The sequence below is a fragment of the Bombina bombina genome, chromosome 12 (genome assembly GCF_027579735.1).
Source record: "Bombina bombina isolate aBomBom1 chromosome 12, aBomBom1.pri, whole genome shotgun sequence".
NCBI lineage: Eukaryota > Metazoa > Chordata > Amphibia > Anura > Bombinatoridae > Bombina > Bombina bombina.
Window position 1 is genome coordinate 25,175,900 of NC_069510.1, and position 23,824 is coordinate 25,199,723.

General features: G+C 39.2%; 1 protein-coding gene across 6 annotated transcripts in view; it reads right to left on the reverse strand.

Annotated features, from left to right (window-relative positions):
- Nucleotides 1-23,824, reverse strand: part of RALGPS1 (Ral GEF with PH domain and SH3 binding motif 1) — a 1,173,485-nt gene that overhangs the window by 676,978 nt on the left and 472,683 nt on the right. For all 6 annotated transcript variants that reach the window (XM_053695590.1, XM_053695591.1, XM_053695594.1 and 3 more), the window contains one exon: nt 16,179-16,268. In XM_053695590.1, the coding sequence (XP_053551565.1) occupies nt 16,179-16,268 (90 nt within the window). The remainder of the gene's footprint in view (nt 1-16,178; nt 16,269-23,824) is intronic.

Below are 23,824 nucleotides of genomic sequence, written 5' to 3' on the forward strand. Positions count from 1 at the left end.
GTTGGGTGCAAGAGAATGACTGGGGGTGACGTAGAGGGGAGGGGCTATATGCAACTCTGCTGGGTGAATCCTCTTGCACTTCCTGTTGGGGAGGAGTAATATCCCAGAAGTAATGATGACCCGTGGACTGATCACACTTAACAGAAGAAAAGACCATGAAATGAGCTACTGAGCTCTTCTTGGCTGGACTGCAAAGGTAATAGCATTAAAATGATAATGACTGAAAATAAGTTGCCAAATAAGGCATTTACTAAGTTTAGAAGATTCAAAAGATTTTGAACATATTAAACAACTGAAGCTTCTGAAATTAAATTAGACAGCTATTCATAACAAAGTGAATATATTGCAATTACCTCAGCTATGTAAAAGCTGTTGAAAACAAAGAACCCACTTGTGGGGGTGGGGACAAGGCCGTGTCTAAGGAAAGAAACCAATTTTTTTTTTTTAAAATAACCTATCCTGAAGGGAATAGGAAATCATGCATTCTAAAATGGCTAAAGCAGCACATCTCATTTCTACTTTAGAAAAAGTTCCCCCAAAGTTCTACAATAGAAGCCAATAAAGAAAACATCTTTAAAAAAACAAAAAATCTGAGTACGGTTGTGGCTTGGCATATTCCTCTGAGGCAATTGTAGTTACAGAGACCATTTAAAGCACTTCTTAAAGACATCAACTATCACATATCCGAGCTGACATGGGTATTGAACCAATAGCAGCAGAATTGTACAACCTAAGACTTACCAGTAAGCTGCATATAGGCTTGTTACATATCTGTATCAGGATTAATTGCTGATTATCATAAAACAAAAAACTCACCTACACAAAACAAATTTGAGGAGTCTGTGTGAATATGTGAAAAGGTCCTTACTTTGACTGATCTGTGCAAGAATCAGTAACCAGAAAAATTAAACAGTGGAAAGATTATCAGACCAATCCATGTAGTGTCGTTCTAACTGTAAAAATTGTAGAGATTAGAAGTCTTGAATTCTAGAGCCAAATCTGTAGAACACCCTTGTACAGTGGAAGAAAGGGAGTGCAGAATCCTTTAGAGACAAAATAGCATAAGTTAAAAAGCATAAAAAGACCCTGCAGAACTGCAAAGCTGAAGTTATAAACAAACATATAAGAATGCAAATACAAACTTAAATGAATACAAAAAGACAAGAGTGGATCTACTTTCTAAAATAACTATATGTATATAAATGGGGACAGTTATAACAACCCAAGCAACATTATTGTGCAATAGAATATACAAAACAGTAAATAAATAATGTTGCAAAAGTGAACAAGGACTTTATGATAAGACTGAGAAAAATGATGTAAGGGGAAAAGATGAAAATAAAAAAATAAATTATGCTTACCTGATAATTTCCTTTTCTTCTGATAGAAAGAGTCCACAGCTGCATTCATTACTTTTGGGAAATAAGAACCTGTCTACATGGAGGAGGCAAAGACACCCCAGCCAAAGGCTTAAATAATCCTCTCACTCGCCTCATCCCCCAGTCATTCTGCCGAGGAACAAGGAACAGTAGAAGAAATATCAGGGTGAAAGGTGCCAGAAGAATAATAAGGACGCCCCACATAAAATTACGGGTGGGGAGCTGTGGACTATTTCCATCAGAAGAAAAGGAAATTATCAGGTAAGCATAATTTATGTTTTTCTTTTAAAATGGAAAGAGTCTTCAGCTGCATTCGTTACTTTTGGGAAAACAATACCCAAGCTATAGAGGACATTGAATGCCAAGATGGGAGGGTACAATAGGTACTAATAAAAAAAATGCTTCGTCCGAATCGGAGAACAATTTAAGAGGAAAAACACCAAAGACACTGATTTGCAGTCAGTCCAGAAGCCAAACTAGAGACCGCAAACAGACTCGACTGACCCAACAGTCCTCCAGGAGACACTGTCACCCTTTTTGTGGGGGATGAGCCCACCACTCATCCCCCACAAATGAAGGAGACACCAGCCGAAACCCCGAAGGAGACAAGGCAAAAGAGAACCAAGGAAACCGAAAGGTCCCCTAATACAAAAAAGAACACCTCCAAGAGTGAGCCCAGCTCACAGAGACCCAAAGGGGCTCAAACAGGGAAAGTGAAACCCGGGATAAGACCGGGCACAGACACAGACAAGACGTCTCTCCAACATCCTGCAAGCATGGAATGCAACTGAAGAGGCAAAGTCCTCCCAGTGTCTGACCATAGAATACCAAAGCATTTTCCATGAAAAAGTGTGAAATACACCCAGGTGAAAAACCCCAAGTTTGAGAACACAGAGTCCATAACAGGACGGCACAGAGGGTACTTGCGAGGAGAAAGAAGCAGTCAAGCAAGAAACACACCACAAAAGCAACCCCCAGACAGAGGGCACACTCCAGGCAACCTAAGTTGCCGGACCTACACACAGGTCCCTAAAAAGTGGAACACAAGGGGTGGAGCTTGGCCGCGGCTACAATGGCTGCTTAAGCCCAGAGCTCCACAACAGGGACTGTTAAAACATTAAAATTAGGTCTACAAATCTTTATATCAAGCACCTTGCTCAAATGATATGTGCTGCTGATACCCTCAGGCATCTATCGATACCGCTTTGAAGAACCCGGAATCTGTAAACGCCATTGTTGGGAGCTTGGAAGTAGAAGCAGTGTCCATGCTGCTAAAAGTGTGACGCAACATGCAATATACATAGAAACGGACCACTCCACAATAAAGCGAACAACAGCTTTTACTACAGCTTAGGTAAGCTTTGTAATTGTCTCTCACCAACCAACAGACTGGCTTTAGCTAAGACCTAACTTTAATAGAATGTGAGATAGACGCCTCAGCATAACCCCCTTGCAGTCCCTTCACGCTAAGCTGCAGACAGATCATCAGGAGGTTACACATAAAATTCTATCACTAAATGCTGGACAAAATCAGTCACATGGAGGAAAGTCCTATTTACAGTGGTAAAGTAAATGCGGATTACAATCACTAACCGTGCAGGCAATTGAATATTTCTATCACCAGTTGTTGCACAGGATTTTAAAACTACAACAGCAGTATACTCACTTTTCTTACTCAAAGACACTTATAAACCCTAGCCCTCTGAAACAAACAACCTTAAAGGGCCTACCTCTATACCTAACTTTGGCCTTTAATATCACTATATTAAGCTACAGCTCCATAATGGCTACTAAAAATAATATTAAAACAGTTAAAGGACCCCGCACCATGTCAGCTAAGGGTCAGATGGTCACATCTTACTTTAGCCCTTCAGAGCAGAAAACACTGGAACACATCAGTCCTACCAGTAAGACTTCAAAACAACTCAATGCCTTGCAAGATTCCCACACTAACACCAAAGAAGATCAAACTCAGATCCCCACGCACAGTCTATCCTCTCTTGTCTCCACACAAGAAATTGCTAATATTGTGAGATCATGCATAAGAGAGGAGCTTATGGATCTCAAACAGGATATACACACCATGGGATTTAGAATTGAAGCTCTAGAGGACAATGGGGATATTGTCAGAGAAGAACTAACCTCGATACAAGAAACCATGGACCAACAGACCGAATTAATCACTTCTTTACAAGATAAGTTAAAGAACTTGGAGAACAGGGGACGAAGGAAAAATGTTAGGATAAGAGGAGTGCCGGAATTGGTGTTGCCTAAAGATTTCCCTACCTATCTCCCCTCTCTCTTCACACACTTGTTGGACAGTCCTAATGCTACAAATATCCACTGGGTCAGAGCCAACAGGGCCTTGAGACCGAAGCCGCCCGACACAGCTTCCCCACGGGATATCATTATTAAATTCAAGAATTTCTTAGAAAAATAAAGCCTTATGGCAGCATCTCGAAAGAAGCAACCTGTAAAATTCAGGGGGGTTGTGTTGCAATTCTACACCGACTTGGCGATAAGGACTCTGCAAAGAAGGAAAGAACTTTTTCCCCTAACTATGCTATTGCGAAATAAGAACATACCATATAGGTGGGGATTTCCTTTCTACCTGCTGGTTATTAAGGACAATAGAAGAGTGATATGCAACAACCCTACAAAAATAAACCAATTTTGCAAACTGCTAGACCTGGACCCTCCGGTTACCTCAGACCTGCAAGCTGCGAAATGCAAGACCTCCACCAACAAGAAGCAAAACACTTGGAACACTGTACCACCTAAAAAGAAAAAACAGCCCTCTATAAACCCTACTCCTGGATCAGAGAACTCTCAGAAGACATGGTCCCCACATTCATCCTTCTGTAAGGAGGACTCTGATTCTGATGCTGAATCTCCTTAATTGCCTTTTCCTTCGTTAAATAAGACATGGACCAGCCATGAATATAGAGAGACCACCAGTGGTTTTAAAATTAATCAGATAAAAATACAAAAAATTCAGAAAATTCAAAAAAAGTTCATAAAAAATTCAAAAAAGGTCCGTTAAAAGTTCAATAGAAACAGTTCCAATGCTGGGAAAAAATAATCTCTATAACAGGAGCAATGTTGAGAGGTAGTTCCGCTGCTGGAGCAAGATAAAAATGTAATAAACAATGCAAAGAGGTGTTTCTGTGGCACAGTAATCGGTCACAATGCTTGGTAAAAGGTGATTTTTACTTGACTTAAGCAGATCTATGGTTCAAAGAAAGAGTACCTGTTTATCGGTAATATCGCAACAGCATATGACTCACCCAGAATACGAAGCTTATATGAAGAGTGCTTCTCCGTGTAACTGTAATGCAAGGGTTTGTACCCACTCGACAAAATACCTTATTGTGTGCTGGAGAACGCCCAAGTAATACCTTCACTGGTAGTTGTTCCTCGGCGTGTGTGGAGTCACATGACTGACCTCCAACCAATCAGAGTCACGGATTACCGGGTGGTCTGCGCCTCAAACGGAGTTTGCAAATCCAGGTTGCAACAAATTGAGCCAAATAGAAGCTGTGATCCGTTACTGTGTTGCACTGAGGTTCAGGCTTATTTGGGTTACGAATGACATGACAGAGCGCTCTGTACAAAATCTTCAGTATAGCCTTCAGTTAAGAGCCCATATGTTTGGTATAATTACTTCAACGCGTTTCAGCTTGTGTAGCCTTTTTCAAGAATGGTTTCAAAGTGCTCACAGATCCCTTTTATTTTGAAATAAAGCACAACTTTTAACCCTCAACAGACTTTTAGTCAGGATCAATGTAGTACAATAAACTTGTTACCCCCTTATTACAATGTTCTATCTGAAGGTAAGCTACGCCCTAAAACAGAACTGCAAAAAATGGGTATATCCCACTTTGATTCTTGGTACAAATACCTCCAATTAAGCCACATCATCACATCACACCCTGAGAAGGGTAAGATAAATAGAAACTTAACACCCTTTGAACATTTATGCTACCAAAAAGATAATATTAGAGGTAACCTATCCAAATCATACCAACTTATCTTACAATACCACTCATGCAACCTACCATCATATACACAAAAATGGGAGGAAGAAATGGGAATAAAAATTATAGAAAAGGATTGGTTGAAAATGATTGCACAAATGTCCTCCTCGACTTCTTCTATAAACTAACATGAAAATATTAAGTAGATGGTACTATACTCCGCACAGGTTAGCACAGATATTCCCAAATTCCACAAATATCTGCTGGAGAGGATATGGACAAATAGGTACAGCATACCATATATGGTGGATGTGCCCTATGATTAGCAACTATCGGAAACTCATTATAGCAGAGGTAACCAAGGTGTTGCATTTTGAAATCCCTAATGACCCATTAACATGCCTTTTCGGTAGGCCTACCAAACTGACATGTAGACTTAGATCTAAGCTGCTTGCCTTAATGTTAAACTGCGCCAGACAGTTAATACCTAGGTTTTGGAAGATTATGGTTACACCTTCAATAGATAATTGGGTCTATTCAGTAACATTAGCAATATCTCTCGAAAAATACCACTATTTTATACTGCATCAGTTGGAGGCCTACTATTCGATAAGGTTTATCTGGGAAGAATATACCAACTCAAACTGTAATTGAAACATAAATCTTGTAATACATGTATATTGACACACTGTTTTGATCTGTTGGCCAAATATGTGTAGTGTTATCTTTTCTGATACTTTCAAATTTCTGCATTGTTGTCTTGTAAATTGAAACATTTTCAATAAAAACCTTATTTAAAACCAAAAAAAAAAAAAAAAAGGGGAACACAAATCCTCAATCGAGGCCCCCCGAGAAGGGGAGTATACCCTCAGAACCCGAAGGAAGAGTAAACCCCCTTCTGAAATCAAAGGAGCAAGTTGAAAGGAAAATCTATTCCCCTAACAGGATAGACTGAACAAGGCTCAAACATCCAGAGGAGACTGCGACCTGAACGCAGCGCCTTAGACCACTAGCCCATCCTGACCTGCAGACCCACACCCTCAGGGATCCAAGACAGGGGAACAAAATAATTCCGAAACAGGTACAGGAACGAGCGCAAGGATAGCACAGCCATACCCACAGAGTACAAGTACAACTCGACTCTGAAAACAGACAACAAGGCCATAGACCTAAGGATCTATCAAAATAAAGGCCCCACAAGTCTAACTTGGAGCCAGCAAGACCCCAGGGGGAACCAATGCCACCTTTTTGCCTCCCATCCAGGAGAAGCCCCAAGCAAGGACTCTATCTCCATAGGGAGGAGAATATCCCCAAAAGGAACTGTCTTCAAGGCCCGAAATCACCGGCTAATGGGAAGAGAAATTCTCAACACAGATGTCCTAGAAAAGGACCCCCCTACAAGTAGCTTGCCAAGCAGAGGCACAGCCAACCCATATGTCTGCAGAGCAGGGAATCAACAGGAACACTGGCAAGCTGACCAGGGGAATGCAACCCTAAGGCACACCGGAAATTGGACATCCAGCGCCAGCAGCTGGGTATGAACCAACAACCCTTGAGGCGCAAGCCACACAGCTAACCACCAGATAACATGGGCTACTCTGTGGCCAAGAGTAAAAAATACTCAGAAAACCTGGTCAACCATGACCAGGTTAGGTAGATAGACCAAGGACATAGCCCAAGTTCCCACTACCGTGGAACACCCCGACCAGCCCTGAGAACCAAGATTTCAAAACCACCCAAGAAGGGGTCAGGAAAAAGGCCAAGCAAAGCTTCAGCAACCTGAAGTCTCAGGGAGAAAAACAGGTCTGGGCACCCAATAGTTCAGGCAAACCTTACCCTAGAACTAAACACCCCAGCTAGCCAAAAAGCCAGACACAAGGGATACGGATGCATATCCAGAGAATCCGGATAGCGAGAAGAACTTGAAACCCCCGACCAAAGGAAGGAACCACCCCTAGCTAAAGTCAAACGGTCCAAAGAGCAAGGCTAGAAGTCGTATGAAGATACTTCTCAGAGCCTCTGGACAACCAAGGGATACCTCAAGGTCAAAAAAATCCTACTAGCAGGACTAGTCTTCCTATCACCTCCGCACAAGCAGAGGACACAAGGAAGAGAATGGCACTAAGCCTACCCAGCTCCGGAAAAACCCGAGCTAAACAAAGTCCCCACAGGGAACAACCATCACCCGGAAACACAGATCCCAAAAAGGAGATCCACCTCACCCGGAGACAATGGAAGAAGACCCAAAGGTCTCTTATAACTCAGACAGACAGTACACGTCAAAGAGTAAGAGCTGGATCTAGATACACTATAAACAGCTTACGCGTACACCTGCAAGGTGTCAAGAAATGCAACTGGTTTCAAACTGCAAACCTTCTGCATGCTAGACAGCTATCCTGTACAAGCTGTTGGACCAAGCCCAAAAGGACAAATCAAGAGGCCTAAAAATGAAGGCCAAACTGCTCAACTGTGGTAAGTGGTGTTAAGCCCTCCAACCTCCACCACATGGGGGAGGAAAACTCTGATGAAATTAAATGTCAGAGTGACGCAGCGGAAAAACTCCCCTGCCCGGCCATCTATGACTGAAGGCTATAAGGACTGAAACAATCCTTCCCGCCTCACGGACCCACAGGTCCTCTCAAATGCTTAGTTGAACATGAAAAACAATGATAACCTGAGCACTCTGCGCTTCTACCGAAGCCGCCAAGCAGAACAGCGCCACGTGTCTGAACTGCCGCAAGACCGAATGAACCCGACAGGACCAGCCTACACCTAGGGTCCTAACAGACAAGCTGCATAAATTCTCCCTCATAGGGGAAAAACAGAAAACAGACCTTTTTAACATAGGACTAACATGTCCAAAACAACTTCCGAAGAAGTAATAAAGAGTATCAATCCCAGAAGGTTCCTGAAGGAAACAAAAACAAATAAAAGACATCCCATCGGATATAAATAAAATATAAGGCAACCCAGAGGTTAACACCCAAAAAGACACAGGCCTACCCGCAGGACCAGCCAAACGGAGCCCTATCTTTCAAAAACTGGGAAAGATCTCAAACAAATGACAATCAGGAAATTACTTCATCCCCCCCATGTCTAATGAGGTGCACCATTCGAATTAGCAGACTGAAAATCCCCATATCTGGTAAAGATATGATCATTCAATAACTAAAAACATGTATGAGCAATAAGCGAAGGCGCGCAATCCTGTAACAAAAGGCATAACACTCAGGGACAGTTACACCCATGGGGAACTATAGAGACCCTCCCCAAGGCGGAAGGCCCAGGACAATAGGGCACGAGCACATTCTCAAAGAAATGCCTGGACTCTGGAGATGAACAATCGCCAACATTATGTGGAAGCGAAAACGTGCTGCAACCTCCGGGGGGAGGCTCCAATGGGCCTTGCATGGAGGAATCATAAACTGGGTTACCCGCATGTGTAGAAGTATGAATTGGTAGGGAACTCGCCTCTCGGAGGACAGGACCCCCAGAGGCGGATGGCTCAGCAGTCCCTTGATTCCCCGAGCCCGAGGAACTAGGCGCCCTGAAATGGCATATGGAACAAAACTGGTTGACATGTGTCAATGAGGCCAATCCGGATTCGTCACCGGACACAGAATCTGAAATCAAAATAGTCTCGGTATCAGAATCCACCGTAAATGAATCTGAAACAAGCACAGTCTCAGCATCAGAATCCTCCATAACTGGATAGAGGGAATATCAATATGGACTAAAGCATGAAAACAAAAACGGCACCTGACACCCACAATGGCTGGGGCACTCACCACCTCCTATGACCAGACCCCTACGGACTAGAATATCTCCTTCACCACACGGTCAGGAATGCGGAAATGGGGAACGGAACCACGCCCGAACACAGGGTGAACCAAATAGTCCAAAAAAGCGCGCCCAACCAAAAGGCCGTGTCACTTCCAAAGGCCTCAAAGTTCCAACTACGAGCCCATAAACATCACACATAAGCAGGTTGAATCACATAAACATGATTATAAACCCCCCTGTTCAATAACCCCCCTCAGGAAATATTAACCCTCGATTCCAAGATACTAACAGAGATTCACTGAGACCCTTATGTTATATAGTTAGACCCGCAAAGGTGTGTAACCTCTTGGCAAAACATTCACATTACAGTACATTGACGATAAAGGAAAATGAAACGATCTTACCGGAATCTACGCCGTGGAACAGGAACACGGCCTTTCAAGTGTGAATAGTGGCATCGCCTCCGCCATGGACTTGAGAGAAGAAAGCAGGCAGCGGAGTGAAGTTCGACAACGCTGATTGCTTGAGGAGCTATTATTATGAATCAGGATGGTTTCCCAGAAAGACTCTCCCTTTCATCCAAGCCCTCACTGAGAGACTGACAGGACTACTTTAAACTCCTGTCCCATGCCAAAGAGTACTACCCTCCATAAGAGACAAAAAAACAAAAATTAAATATTCTGACACGTCTCTGCCAACCTTCTGGGACGAAAGGCAAAGAATGACTGGGGGATGAGGGGAGTGGGGGAGGTATTTAAGCCTTTGGCTGGGGTGTCTTTGCCTCCTCCTGGTGGCCAGGTTCTTATTTCCCAAAAGTAATGAATGCAGCTGTGGAACCTTTCCATTTAAGAAGAAAAGCCCTCTTTGTGATCTAAAAGGAAGAATAATTGTAGATATATATATAAAACAAAATGTACAATATAATTAACAATATAAAACTGGCTCTTAAAAGTAGTAACTTACCCCCTACTACAGGTAGAGCACAGGGAAAAAAAGACACTGGTGTAAAATAAAAAGAAACTGGGCCTCAGCGCAGGAGACAGTTCAAAAGGCAGGAATAGCACGGCGGGAAATCTACCTGCTATTGAACAGTGCTGTTTCACTGCCAAATAAAATGTAATGGAATGTAAACTATCAAAAACAAAACAAAGCAGGAGTGCGCTAACTGAATGTTTTCATACGAAAAATAAGAAAGAGCAAGAAGAGTACTAAACTATATAGTAAAATATATATATATATATATATATATATATATATATATATATATAGAGAGAGAGAGAGAGAGAGATAAAAATGGGCTGTTATGTGCATTCAGAAAAACTGAAGCGAGTAAACCATGCCCTGTGTGCCCTGTCAAACTCACAGATTGAGCTACAAATCTAGGATTGTGGCCGCATAGCACTGATAGAAAGAAAACACAGCCGATGCACACTAAAGAAATACGATCGCAAAGAGTACCTCTCAAACAAGATACAAATCTCCCATATAAAACATATATACAAGACTAATATGTTATGTGGTCTAGAAAGGAAGTGATGTCTGTATCCGAGATACGTGTCCCCTGGCTATAATATACCTCAACATTGGTTGTACCTGCTAATAGCCTGTGGGCTATGTGAGTGCATGAAATGGCTGCACTTACCTCAAATGCAATCACTTTGCCGTGCTTTCAGCTGCAGAAAAATCGGCTTTCAGTAGAGAGCACATCCAGTGTTGTGCCAGCAACAGCAGAGGATATCACAAAGAGAACAACAGCAAACAAACAGGATGAGAAGTCCCCACGACACTTGTGGCAGACAAATCCAACAAGAGGAGGCTAAGGGTTCAATCCCCGCAACACCTGTGTAGGCTAGTGATAAACTCCTGCAGGAGAATTACATTCACTGCCTAAGTACTTTAATATTCCCCTCTAAGTAAATCCATGGTTCCTGAAGGGAAAAATTGTCTCACATAGGTCTGAGAACACCTATTTACAAAAAAAACTGGGTCACCTTATTTATTCACCTTTCTCCTGAGAGGCAAAGATAAGCCCTTCTCCTGAGAGGGTGAGCGGGGATTAAAAGCTTGTGGAATGTTGGGTATCTTTGCCTTCTCCTAGTGACCAGAAGTTGAATCCCAGAAGTTATGGATCATGGACTCTTACCAACTTAAGAAAATATATTACTGATTTGATACACAGTAATTGATGCTGTGCCGATGATAAATTAGCCCAGATACTCTTTTCTTCTTTTAACAACACTCACACTATCTGGTGGGCTAATTTAGGACTGAAACAATCCTTCCCGCCTCACGGACCCACAGGTCCTCTCAAATGCTTAGTTGAACATGAAAAACAATGATAACCTGAGCACTCTGCGCTTCTACCGAAGCCGCCAAGCAGAACAGCGCCACGTGTCTGAACTGCCGCAAGACCGAATGAACCCGACAGGACCAGCCTACACCTAGGGTCCTAACAGACAAGCTGCATAAATTCTCCCTCATAGGGGAAAAACAGAAAAACAGACCTTTTTAACATAGGACTAACATGTCCAAAACAACTTCCGAAGAAGTAATAAAGAGTATCAATCCAGAAGGTTCCTGAAGGAAACAAAAACAAATAAAAGACATCCCATCGGATATAAATAAAATATAAGGCAACCCAGAGGTTAACACCCAAAAAGACACAGGCCTACCCGCAGGACCAGCCAAACGGAGCCCTATCTTTCAAAAACTGGGAAAGATCTCAAACAAATGACAATCAGGAAATTACTTCATCCCCCCCCATGTCTAATGAGGTGCACCATTCGAATTAGCAGACTGAAAATCCCCCATATCTGGTAAAGATATGATCATTCAATAACTAAAAACATGTATGAGCAATAAGCGAAGGCGAGCAATCCTGTAACAAAAGGCATAACACCTCAGGGACAGTTACACCCATGGGGAACTATAGAGACCCTCCCCAAGGCGGAAGGCCCAGGACAATAGGGCACGAGCACATTCTCAAAGAAATGCCTGGACTCTGGAGATGAACAATCGCCAACATTATGTGGAAGCGAAAACGTGCTGCAACCTCCGGGGGGAGGCTCCAATGGGCCTTGCATGGAGGAATCATAAACTGGGTTACCCGCATGTGTAGAAGTATGAATTGGTAGGGAACTCGCCTCTCGGAGGACAGGACCCCCAGAGGCGGATGGCTCAGCAGTCCCTTGATTCCCCGAGCCCGAGGAACTAGGCGCCCTGAAATGGCATATGGAACAAAACTGGTTGACATGTGTCAATGAGGCCAATCGGATTCGTCACCGGACACAGAATCTGAAATCAAAATAGTCTCGGTATCAGAATCCACCGTAAATGAATCTGAAACAAGCACAGTCTCAGCATCAGAATCCTCCATAACTGGATAGAGGAAATATCAATATGGACTAAAGCATGAAAACAAAAACGGCACCTGACACCCACAATGGCTGGGGCACTCACCACCTCCTATGACCAGACCCCTACGGACTAGAATATCTCCTTCACCACACGGTCAGGAATGCGGAAATGGGGAACGGAACCACGCCCGAACACAGGGTGAACCAAATAGTCCAAAAAAAGCGCGCCCAAACCAAAAGGCCGTGTCACTTCCAAAGGCCACAAAGTTCCAACTACGAGCCCATAAACATCACACATAAGCAGGTTGAATCACATAAACATGATTATAAACCCCCCTGTTCAATAACCCCCCTCAGGAAATATTAACCCTCGATTCCAAGATACTAACAGAGATTCACTGAGACCCTTATGTTATATAGTTAGACCCGCAAAGGTGTGTAACCTCTTGGCAAAACATTCACATTACAGTACATTGACGATAAAGGAAAATGAAACGATCTTACCGGAATCTACGCCGTGGAACAGGAACACGGCCTTTCAAGTGTGAATAGTGGCATCGCCTCCGCCATGGACTTGAGAGAAGAAAGCAGGCAGCGGAGTGAAGTTCGACAACGCTGATTGCTTGAGGAGCTATTATTATGAATCAGGATGGTTTCCCAGAAAGACTCTCCCTTTCATCCAAGCCCTCACTGAGAGACTGACAGGACTACTTTAAAACTCCTGTCCCATGCCAAAGAGTACTACCCTCCATAAGAGACAAAAAAAACAAAAATTAAATATTCTGACACGTCTCTGCCAACCTTCTGGGACGAAAGGCAAAGAATGACTGGGGGATGAGGGGAGTGGGGGAGGTATTTAAGCCTTTGGCTGGGGTTGTCTTTGCCTCCTCCTGGTGGCCAGGTTCTTATTTCCCAAAAGTAATGAATGCAGCTGTGGAACCTTTCCATTTAAGAAGAAAAGCCCTCTTTGTGATCTAAAAGGAAGAATAATTGTAGATATATATATAAAACAAAATGTACAATATAATTAACAATATAAAAACTGGCTCTTAAAAGTAGTAACTTACCCCCTACTACAGGTAGAGCACAGGGAAAAAAAGACACTGGTGTAAAATAAAAAGAAACTGGGCCTCAGCGCAGGAGACAGTTCAAAAGGCAGGAATAGCACGGCGGGAAATCTACCTGCTATTGAACAGTGCTGTTTCACTGCCAAATAAAATGTAATGGAATGTAAACTATCAAAAACAAAACAAAGCAGGAGTGCGCTAACTGAATGTTTTCATACGAAAAATAAGAAAGAGCAAGAAGAGTACTAAACTATATAGTAAAATATATATATATATATATATATATATATATATAGAGAGAGAGAGAGAGAGAGAGAGAGAGAGAGAAAAATGGGCTGTTATGTGCATTCAGAAAAACTGAAGCGAGTAAACCATGCCCTGTGTGCCCTGTCAAACTCACAGATTGAGCTACAAATCTAGGATTGTGGCCGCATAGCACTGATAGAAAGAAAACACAGCCGATGCACACTAAAGAAATACGATCGCAAAGAGTACCTCTCAAACAAGATACAAATCTCCCATATAAAACATATATACAAGACTAATATGTTATGTGGTCTAGAAAGGAAGTGATGTCTGTATCCGAGATACGTTGTCCCCTGGCTATAATATACCTCAACATTGGTGTACCTGCTAATAGCCTGTGGGCTATGTGAGTGCATGAAATGGCTGCACTTACCTCAAATGCAATCACTTTGCCGTGCTTTCAGCTGCAGAAAAATCGGCTTTCAGTAGAGAGCACATCCAGTGTTGTGCCAGCAACAGCAGAGGATATCACAAAGAGAACAACAGCAAACAAACAGGATGAGAAGTCCCCACGACACTTGTGGCAGACAAATCCAACAAGAGGAGGCTAAGGGTTCAATCCCCGCAACACCTGTGTAGGCTAGTGATAAACTCCTGCAGGAGAATTACATTCACTGCCTAAGTACTTTAATATTCCCCTCTAAGTAAATCCATGGTTCCTGAAGGGAAAAATTGTCTCACATAGGTCTGAGAACACCTATTTACAAAAAAAACTGGGTCACCTTATTTATTCACCTTTCTCCTGAGAGGCAAAGATAAGCCTTCTCCTGAGAGGTGAGAGGGATTAAAAGCTTGTGGAATGTTGGGTATCTTTGCCTTCTCCTAGTGACCAGAAGTTGAATCCCAGAAGTTATGGATCATGGACTCTTACCAACTTAAGAAAATATATTACTGATTTGATACACAGTAATTGATGCTGTGCCGATGATAAATTAGCCCAGATACTCTTTTCTTCTTTTAACAACACTCACACTATCTGGTGGGCTAATTTACCTGGTTTGCTGATATGGAATCCAAATGCCAAAGCAATATAGATACCATCTCAGCAGACAGAGACTTAAGTCACAAGTTATAACTCATGAACTCACCATCATGAAAGACATGAATTTATCAGGTAAGCATACATTTTGAATTCTTGTGGATTCTCACCATTTGATAAAAGTTAAGTCATAAGTCATGTAAGGCATGAAAGAATGACAGTCCTAGCAATGTACACCAAGATGCTGAAGAAATCAGAACTTTGAAGGTAAGGATGTTTACAGGTGATCTGTAATGCGAGACAAGTAAAACGATTTCCGTGACAAAAAGCTATTCTGAGATCATTGTGAGGAAAAACTATGTACAGCTACATAACTTAAAAACCTGAAGAAACATATGCTTTTTGTCTTCTGATGATTTACTGCAACGAGGAACATGTGCTTGACATTTAGTTGCCTGAATGGATTGAGCCTGCCCACTCTCTTCAAAGTATGGAATACATAGAACTTCAATTTCTCTGCAGTTTTAATACAGTAAAGATGTATTTGTCCTGTGCAGGAATCTCAGGGAATGTCAGACAAGCTGCTGTTTGTGTTCAGTTTTTGTTTAATTAGTTGAAGAGGTAAAGAGAAAATAAATCGGCCTGCGGCAAGGAAGTTAGATGAGACCACCCATTTGTAAGCATTACCACTGAGATTATACATAAAATCCAACATATCTCACTTATATATGCTTTTTTTTTCCTGTGTTGAATTAAAGTTTTACAATAAAGTTCTGTATGAGAGTTCCATCATGTATGGCGCTATAGTGCAACAACCATGCTGAAAGGCCAGTGTTTACTGGGTATTTGCATCCTATCATAACAAAGTACTCAGGACTACAACAGGAGTTATATACATGACTAAGGGCCTATTGTAACTATGCCTATGGACCCACCATATAAGTAATAAAGGTCTATTTTATTGTTTTTGAGGCTGGAAATTGTTTTGATACTATACAAAAAGACATATGCTGCTAATTTGTACCTTTAAACATAAAAATGACAACTCACTTGCACTTCAGTCTATAGTCACTGTATAATTTATATATGATATTATCTATAATATAGTCATTCATTCAGTCCTCAACACAAGAACAGATATTCAATTTATTTAATTGTAAACATTCTAAATCACTGATTGGCTGTTTGAAGTAGAACTTTCCTCCTTGTCTTGTACTTAATAGACAATTTTTGCTATATTATAATTCTCTTTAGAACCATTACATTTTTACAGACCAAAATATGCCCACTAGTTTTTAAAATGTTTACTAAAATACAAAAGAAGACTTCACCTTTGCGATCTTGACAAAGTGGCTCAGTATTTCTGCTCTAATTTTTAAGGTTTGCGCTGTTAAGATTTCTCGTACAACCCAGAAGCTGACCTACAAATAAGAATTTGAGAATAGTTTAAAAAAACATTTGAAAAGCCGTATGACAATGAACCATATGCAGAGTTTACAAATAAATTGCAGAATGAAGACCATTAACAAGGTTTAGATGTCACCAAAATGTTTGAGAAAGAATGCAAACCTATATTTATGACTCCCAAAATTTACATAATATATTAAAGGGACATTTGATTCAAAATGTAAATGCAGATAGGATTAATTACATCTTTGAATAGAAGCAAAGTGCATGTGAAGCATACCTAGATTCTCAGTGCACCAGCATTTTAAATACTGCAGCTGCTCAGAGCACCAGTGGGGCTTGTATCATGTCAACAATTAACACATTGAGTTGAGACAGATGGGTGCAAGCAGATCTCTCTGAGCAAGTGCTGTTCTAAATGCTGGTGCACGGAACCTACTTAAATACGCTTTAGAAACAGCTTTTAATAGAAGCAATTAGAAATGCATCCATGTAGATTCCAGGTTTTGGCTAGAATGTCTTTTTAGCACAAATTAGTGTGTGTTGGTTGGTATTTCATTACAACAAAGACATGTACAGAGGATTTATATTGACATTTATTATATTGTTAATCACATTGTCATCCTAAAAATAAATAAATAAAGTGAAGTGGTTGTGATGGAATCTGTGGCCAAATGATTACAAGCACAAAAGAATATTTGGCAATAGATGCATATCTTCCGTGAATAAATAGACTCTAGTGCTTTTTCATCTGTTACACACACTAAACATGAGCTAATTCAGGAAGAATTTGTAAAAAAAGACATCTCTGAAATTGAACAAGGGCATACAAAGCATTCATATTCTGTGTCCAGCTTTATCAACCAGAACAGATGTTGTTAAAGTGACGTGACAGAAAGCTAAATAAGTATACAAACTAAGGTTAAGATGTTCCAATTTGAAGATATATAGATTACAAAATCAATCATCTTCATCCAAATAAAGAGTTTTTTTATTAACTTGAACATTTTTTACAATTTGGTGTAACCAACCCTGCTGTGTCTCTAAACAGTATATGTCATTTTTGAGCGTTATACAAGCGATTGCAAAATTTATTAGTATTTCCAACTACTTTTTCCCCCTCTATTTTACATGTACCAGAGACTCCTTTTTTCCCAATAATACTCAGCTTTCATATTTTCCGTGCTATGTAAAAAATGAGCTAAGATATATGATAACCAGCCAAGCGCAGATTAAAGAGTACACAGTCGCTTACGCAAATTACTTCGCCTCGTTCACGTTCTGAAGGGGCCTGCTTTGGGTCTTTGATATATCATATAATCATGATCTGTTTATGACCTTTGTAACATTCAGGCCACTTTCCACAGTCTCAATTTTGTTCTTTTATGGAACAAAATTCGGAAAACAATACAGGAATTTTCTAAAGCTTTTTTTGGTTTGCATACAAGAATATTCTTTATGACCTTGTGATTCCTTAAAGGGGACCTGAAACACATTTTTTTTCTTTCATGATTCAGATAAAGCATGTGATTTTAAACAACTTTCCCAATTTCATTATATTATCTAATTTGTGTTGTTCTCTGTATATAATTTGTTGAATAGAAATACTAGGTAGACTTAGGAGCTGCTGACTGGAGGCTGCACATATATTCATTATCTTACAGGCTCACCCATTGTGTTAAAGGGACAGTAAAGTCAAAATTAAATTTTAAAGGGACAGGTCTAGTCCAAATAAACTTTTATGAATCAGATAGGGCATGTCATTTTAAACAATTTTCCAATTTACTTTTACCACCAATTTTGCGTTGTCCTCTTGGTATTCTTATTTGAAAGCTAAACTTAGGTAAGTTCATATGCTAATTTCTTAGACCTTGAAGGTCACCTCTTATCTGAATGCATTTGACAGTTTTTCGCCACTAGAGGGTGTTAGTTCATGTGTGTCATATAGATAACACTGTGCTCACGCACGTGGAGTTACCTAGGAGAGCCAGCACTGATTGGCTAAAATGCAAGTCTTTTAAAAGAACTGAAATAAGGGGGCAGTTTGCAGAGGCTTAGATACAAAATAATCAAAGAGGTAAAAAGTATATTAATATAACTGTGATGGTTGTGCAAAACTGGGGAATGGGTAATAAAGGATTATCTATCTTTTAAAAACAATAACAATTCTGGTGTAGACTAATCCCTTAATTGATTCAGATAGGGGCATGCAAGATCCAATTTAACTTTTATCATCAAATTTGATTTGTTCTCTTGGTATTCTTTGTTGAAAGCTAAAACCTAGTAGGCTCAAATTGATTTATAAGCCGTTGAAGGCCACCTCTTATCTCTGTGCATTTTTAAAGTTTTTCACAGTTAGACACTGCTAGTTCATGTGTGCCATATAGATAACATTGTGCTCACTCCCATGGGGTTATTTATGAGTACAGCACTGATTGGAAAAAATGTAAGTCTGTCAAAAGAAATTAAAATAAGGGGGCAGTCTGCAGAGGCTTAGATACACGGTAAACACAGAGGTAAAAAGTGTATTAATATAACAGTGTTAGTTATCCAAAACTGGGGAATAAAGAGATTATCTACTTTTTAAACAATAAAACTTTTCAAGTAGACTTTCTCCTTCAACTTGCTCCCATTAAGGCATTGTTGCTTCTTCAACAAAGAATACCAAGATCTAGATTAGATAGTAGATAGTAGAAGTAAACCCCAAAGTTGTTTAAAAATCGTATGATCCATTTGATTCATGAAAGAAAATATTTGGTTTTCATGTCCCTTTAAAGGGGTATGAAATGCAAAAAAATGTCATTTGAACTTCAGACTAAGATTGCTCTTACTCCTCACATTTTTACAAAGATTTTTACTTGATCCACTATAATCCGTGATGCTTAGATCCAGCAGATAGTCGGTTTAAATGAACAAAGAAGAAGAAAAAGAGGGAAAGAGAAAGAAAGAGGAAAGAGAGAGAAAAAAGAGGGGGGGGGTGTTTCTTCTATATTCCACTCCCTCCGCTCCACATCCCATGCTCATCCAGGAACGTCCATTGACCTCGAAGCATATATTCCATCAACAAGATAGTATTTAAAAAGGGAGATAGAACTTGCTTCTGAAGGCTTATTTCTTGAACTATTATACATTTTCCCCATTTCTGTATAAATGCTTTTAAGCGACTTTCTGTAAGAGATAGAGGCCAATTTAACAAAGGTCTTGCGGACCTGATCCGACAGTGCGGATCAGGTCCGCAATACCTCGCTGAATGCGGAGAGCAATACGCTCTCCGTATTCAGCATTGTACCAGCAGCTCACAAGAGCTGCTGGTGCAACGCCGCCCCCTGCAGACTCGCGGCCGCCAGCAGGAAGGTGTCAAGCAACCCGATCGTACTCGATCGGGTTGAATTGAGGCAATTCCTGTCCGCCTCATCAGAGCAGACGGACAGGGTTATGAATCAGCAGTCTTTGTGACCGCTACTTCATAACTGCTGTTTCTGGCGAGTCTTCAGACTCGCCAGAAACACGGCCCTTCAAGCTCCATTCGGAGCTTGATAGATAGGCCTCATTGTGTCTATCTGTTCTAATATTAGAAGATTTTGTAACTCTGACTTTAATTTCTCTAACATGGGAGCTTTTTCGAGACTTCCATCATTTTAATATAATTTTCCTGCCCATCAATATGGATAGGTTTAGAAATTTAGTGTCTCCTTTATATTTAAATCCATCCAGAAGGAAGATAACGTGCCAGAATCTTCTAATTTATAACAGTATCAGAAACAGTGTAATATGTTTGCCTTTCTGTTTCTGCATTTTGTACAGAGAGCTTCTCCTGTTTTGATTAATTTAGCCATTCTATCTGGAGTTAGATTTGTCATCTGGGTTAATTTAATTTGAGATTCGTGATAATATGTTGCTTAGGATGTTTTATTAACTCTCCTAATGCTTTGAGTTATTGTGTTGTCTGCTAGGTCTATGTTTCAGCCCTCTTAGAGTGACTCCTTTGCATTATTTATTATGGTAATTAGAACCTTATAGGTAGAAAAGATAGAGAAAATTCTATTTCTAAAGCGAATTTAAAAAATTCCATAAATTAAATAGCTCCGGTTATATCCAAATTGTTGCAGTAAAGGTGTTATATAATTTCTTACTTGATAATAGGCGAATAAATGACTATAGGGAATTTTAAATTCTTGTTTAATGTTCTGGAAAGTTTGAAACATTTGAAAAATTCTTGTTTATTTATTAATTGGGAAGTGTTTTAAGTCCTAATTCTGCCCAATCCATAAAAGGCTTTGTTGTAAAGCCCGCTACAAAGAAAGGATTCCCCTGTATAGGAAGATATTCAGATTTAAAAAAATGATATCAGTAAGTTGAGCAAATATCTTGCCAAGCTTTAATAGATTCCCTAAAAACAGGCATCTTTTTACATAATATGGGTAGCTCTCTTAGCTGGATGTGTGCTAATGCTGATAATGTGAAAGGATAAACTATTTTTTGTTCGAGTTCCACATCCACATAGTAACCACCAGTGGTTAACCAATCGATCACAAATTTTGCTAAAGCTATTTTATTGTAAATTGTTAAACTTGGTAGATTCAGCCCTCCTTTTTCTTTAGACATTTGCAATCTTAGCATTGGCCTTTTACCTTGCCAAATAAATGTAATTAAGGTCTTGTTTATCATTTGTATATCGGAGGGATATAGGGGAAACGGGATAGTTTGCATTAGATCAAATATTTTAGGGAATATGATCATTTTAAAGAGGTTTACTTTACCCATTAAGGATAAGGGTAATTTAGACCACATGGCTAGAGTATCACATATCTGATTTAAGTTATCTCTATAATTAATCTTGTAACAGAATTATGGTGAAAGGGATATTTTAATGCCTAGATATTTAAAGTTGTTTTGGACTTCTCAAAAAGGGGTGGGATATTGTGGAGTATTTATTAGTGAGCCATAATAATTCAGATTTTAATTCATTTATTTTATATCCAGAAAAAAGGATCCATAGTTTTTGATCAGTTAAGTATAATGGGAATATATGTATCTGCTTTATTCATAAATAATAAAAGATCATCCGCATAAAGAGAGAGTAATACTTCCTTATCCATTATTTTAATACCTTCTATGTTATTCCTTATTGCTATTGCTAAATATTCAATGGCTAAATCAAAGAGTAGAGGTGAAAGAGGACACCCCTGCCATGTACCCTTATTTAATGTAAATGGTTCTGAAATAGAAAAATGGACTATTAGGGAGAACATTGGCATATTATATAAAGATTGTATTAGCTTAAGGAATTTCTTTTTAAAACCAAATTTATGTAAGGTTGTAAACAGATGGTCATAAGTAATGGAATCAAAAGCTTTTTCAGCATCTATAGATAGTAATATATGGTTAGTCAAATTTATATATTTACCTAGCTGTTCTTGAGCATTTAAATATGATAATAGTGTAAAAACCTTGCGTAAATTACAAATAGATGATATGCCTCTTATAAATCCCGATTGATCTTTGTAAATAATAATGTTCATTACATTTTGCATTCTGCTAGCTAAAATTGAGGTCAAAATTTTATAGTCTGTATTTAGTAAAGCAATGGGTCTGTACGACCCCATATTTTCTGGATTATTATCTGGTTTTAATATTAATGATGTATATGACTGTATAAAGTTTTTGGATGGTTCCATCCCCTTTATAAAATAATGATTATAAAGATTTGTTAGAGTGGACCCAATTGATTATTTTAATATTTTATAGAATTCATAAGGCAAACTATCAGGGCCAGCCGCTTTGTTAGTAGCAGATGTCAATAACAGATTCTACTTCCTCAATTGTTATAGGGGTCTCCAATAATTTTTAATTGTTCTTCACTTATCTGTGGGACTAACTTTTTCCCAAAAGATTCATTTTATACTTCATCTATTTTTTGCACACTATACACTTTTTTTAAATAAATTACAATTTTTGTTTGATTCCATCAGTTGAAATGATAGATTGCCCCTCTTTTTTTAATTACAGAAATATGCTAATTCTGTTTTTGATTTCAAGTAAAATTAGCACGATATTTCTGCGATTTGTTTCCATATCTGACAAACGTACTCTTTGCTTTACTTTCTGCCAATTGCATTTGTACCAGTAAACAATTGTCTCTGTTTTTGCTTCAATATATTTATTCCAGTTCCCCAAATTTCTATTTGTCAGATATCTTTTATATGTATTGGATAATTTATATGCTAGTTGCTCTGATCTGAGTCTTATCTTTTTGTTTGGGCTATCATGTATGCTATTATGTCTCCTCTAATTACGCATTTGAAAGCCTCCCAGAAAATTTCATTTTTTCAGAATAATCTTTGTTAAAATGTAAGAATTCTACCCATTTACTTTTTTAAGAATTGTGAGAACTTATTATTATTTATTAAATATCGCAGAAACCACAATCCTGAATTTTTTACTTGTTTAACAAACGTAAGTTCCATAGTAATTGGGGAATGATCTGATAAACTGATTTCTGATGGGTTTCCCCATCCTATCTAGGTGGGCTAACAGGGCAATATTATAATACCCTCCTATTATGATAATGTTATTCAGGTTAGTAATTATTCTGTTTTTAATTTCATCCCAAAAATATTTCTCTATTAGGACCATAGACCTTGCACAGTGTAAATATTTGATTATAGATTTTGATCTGGAGAATGCTGTTTTAGAATGCTACAGACACTCTACAGCAGCATAGTTTGTAACTATGTAAAACATTGCTATAAAAATTGATGCAAACACTGCTGCCACTGCTGTTGTTCTTCAACAAAAGATACCAATGTTACAAAGCAAAATTGATCAAAGTAAATTGGAAAGTTGTTTAAAATGGCATGCTCTATCTGAATCACGCATACTTTATTTTTACTTTACTGTTCCATTAAATAACTTCCATAAAAAATGTCTACTGTCCCTTTAACAACACCAACAATCAGCGCACCCAGTAAGGCTGAGAAAAGCAAACGATGGTAAGCAGTGAACTACCTGTTTATTGTTTAGCTCAAACAAATGCTCAATATAATAGGTAAATATCCATACAATGCCAAACAGTAAAAAAGGCATAAGTGGTAAGTGACAGGCAAAATAAGGCAGGAAAAATTAGGTCAGACGCGTTTCCTATGTCATAAGCATATTTTTCCTCAGTGACCATACTTAATATCCACAACACACTGCTTTATAAACCCTTTAGCCGAAAACTCCCAATAAATGGCTGTCCAATCAAAAACCAATCTGTTACAAAAGCAGTGTGCAGAGGGCAAATTGAAGGGGGAGAAAAAGGAATATTAAGAAGAAAAAGAAAAATAAAGAAAAAAAGCATTATTAATATGCATTAACAGACCAAGTTAAACACATAAATAAACACATAAGTGAACTAACATCACAATGTACTAATTCAATTATACTTGATCAGTGTAAAGTCATTTTGATAAAAATGGAAAATGAAAAAATATAATAAAAAATATATAACAAATATAAGCAATAATGCTAAGGATGTAAAGAGACATTGTTTCAAAAAAACAATTCAAAAAGAGGAAAAAATAACTTA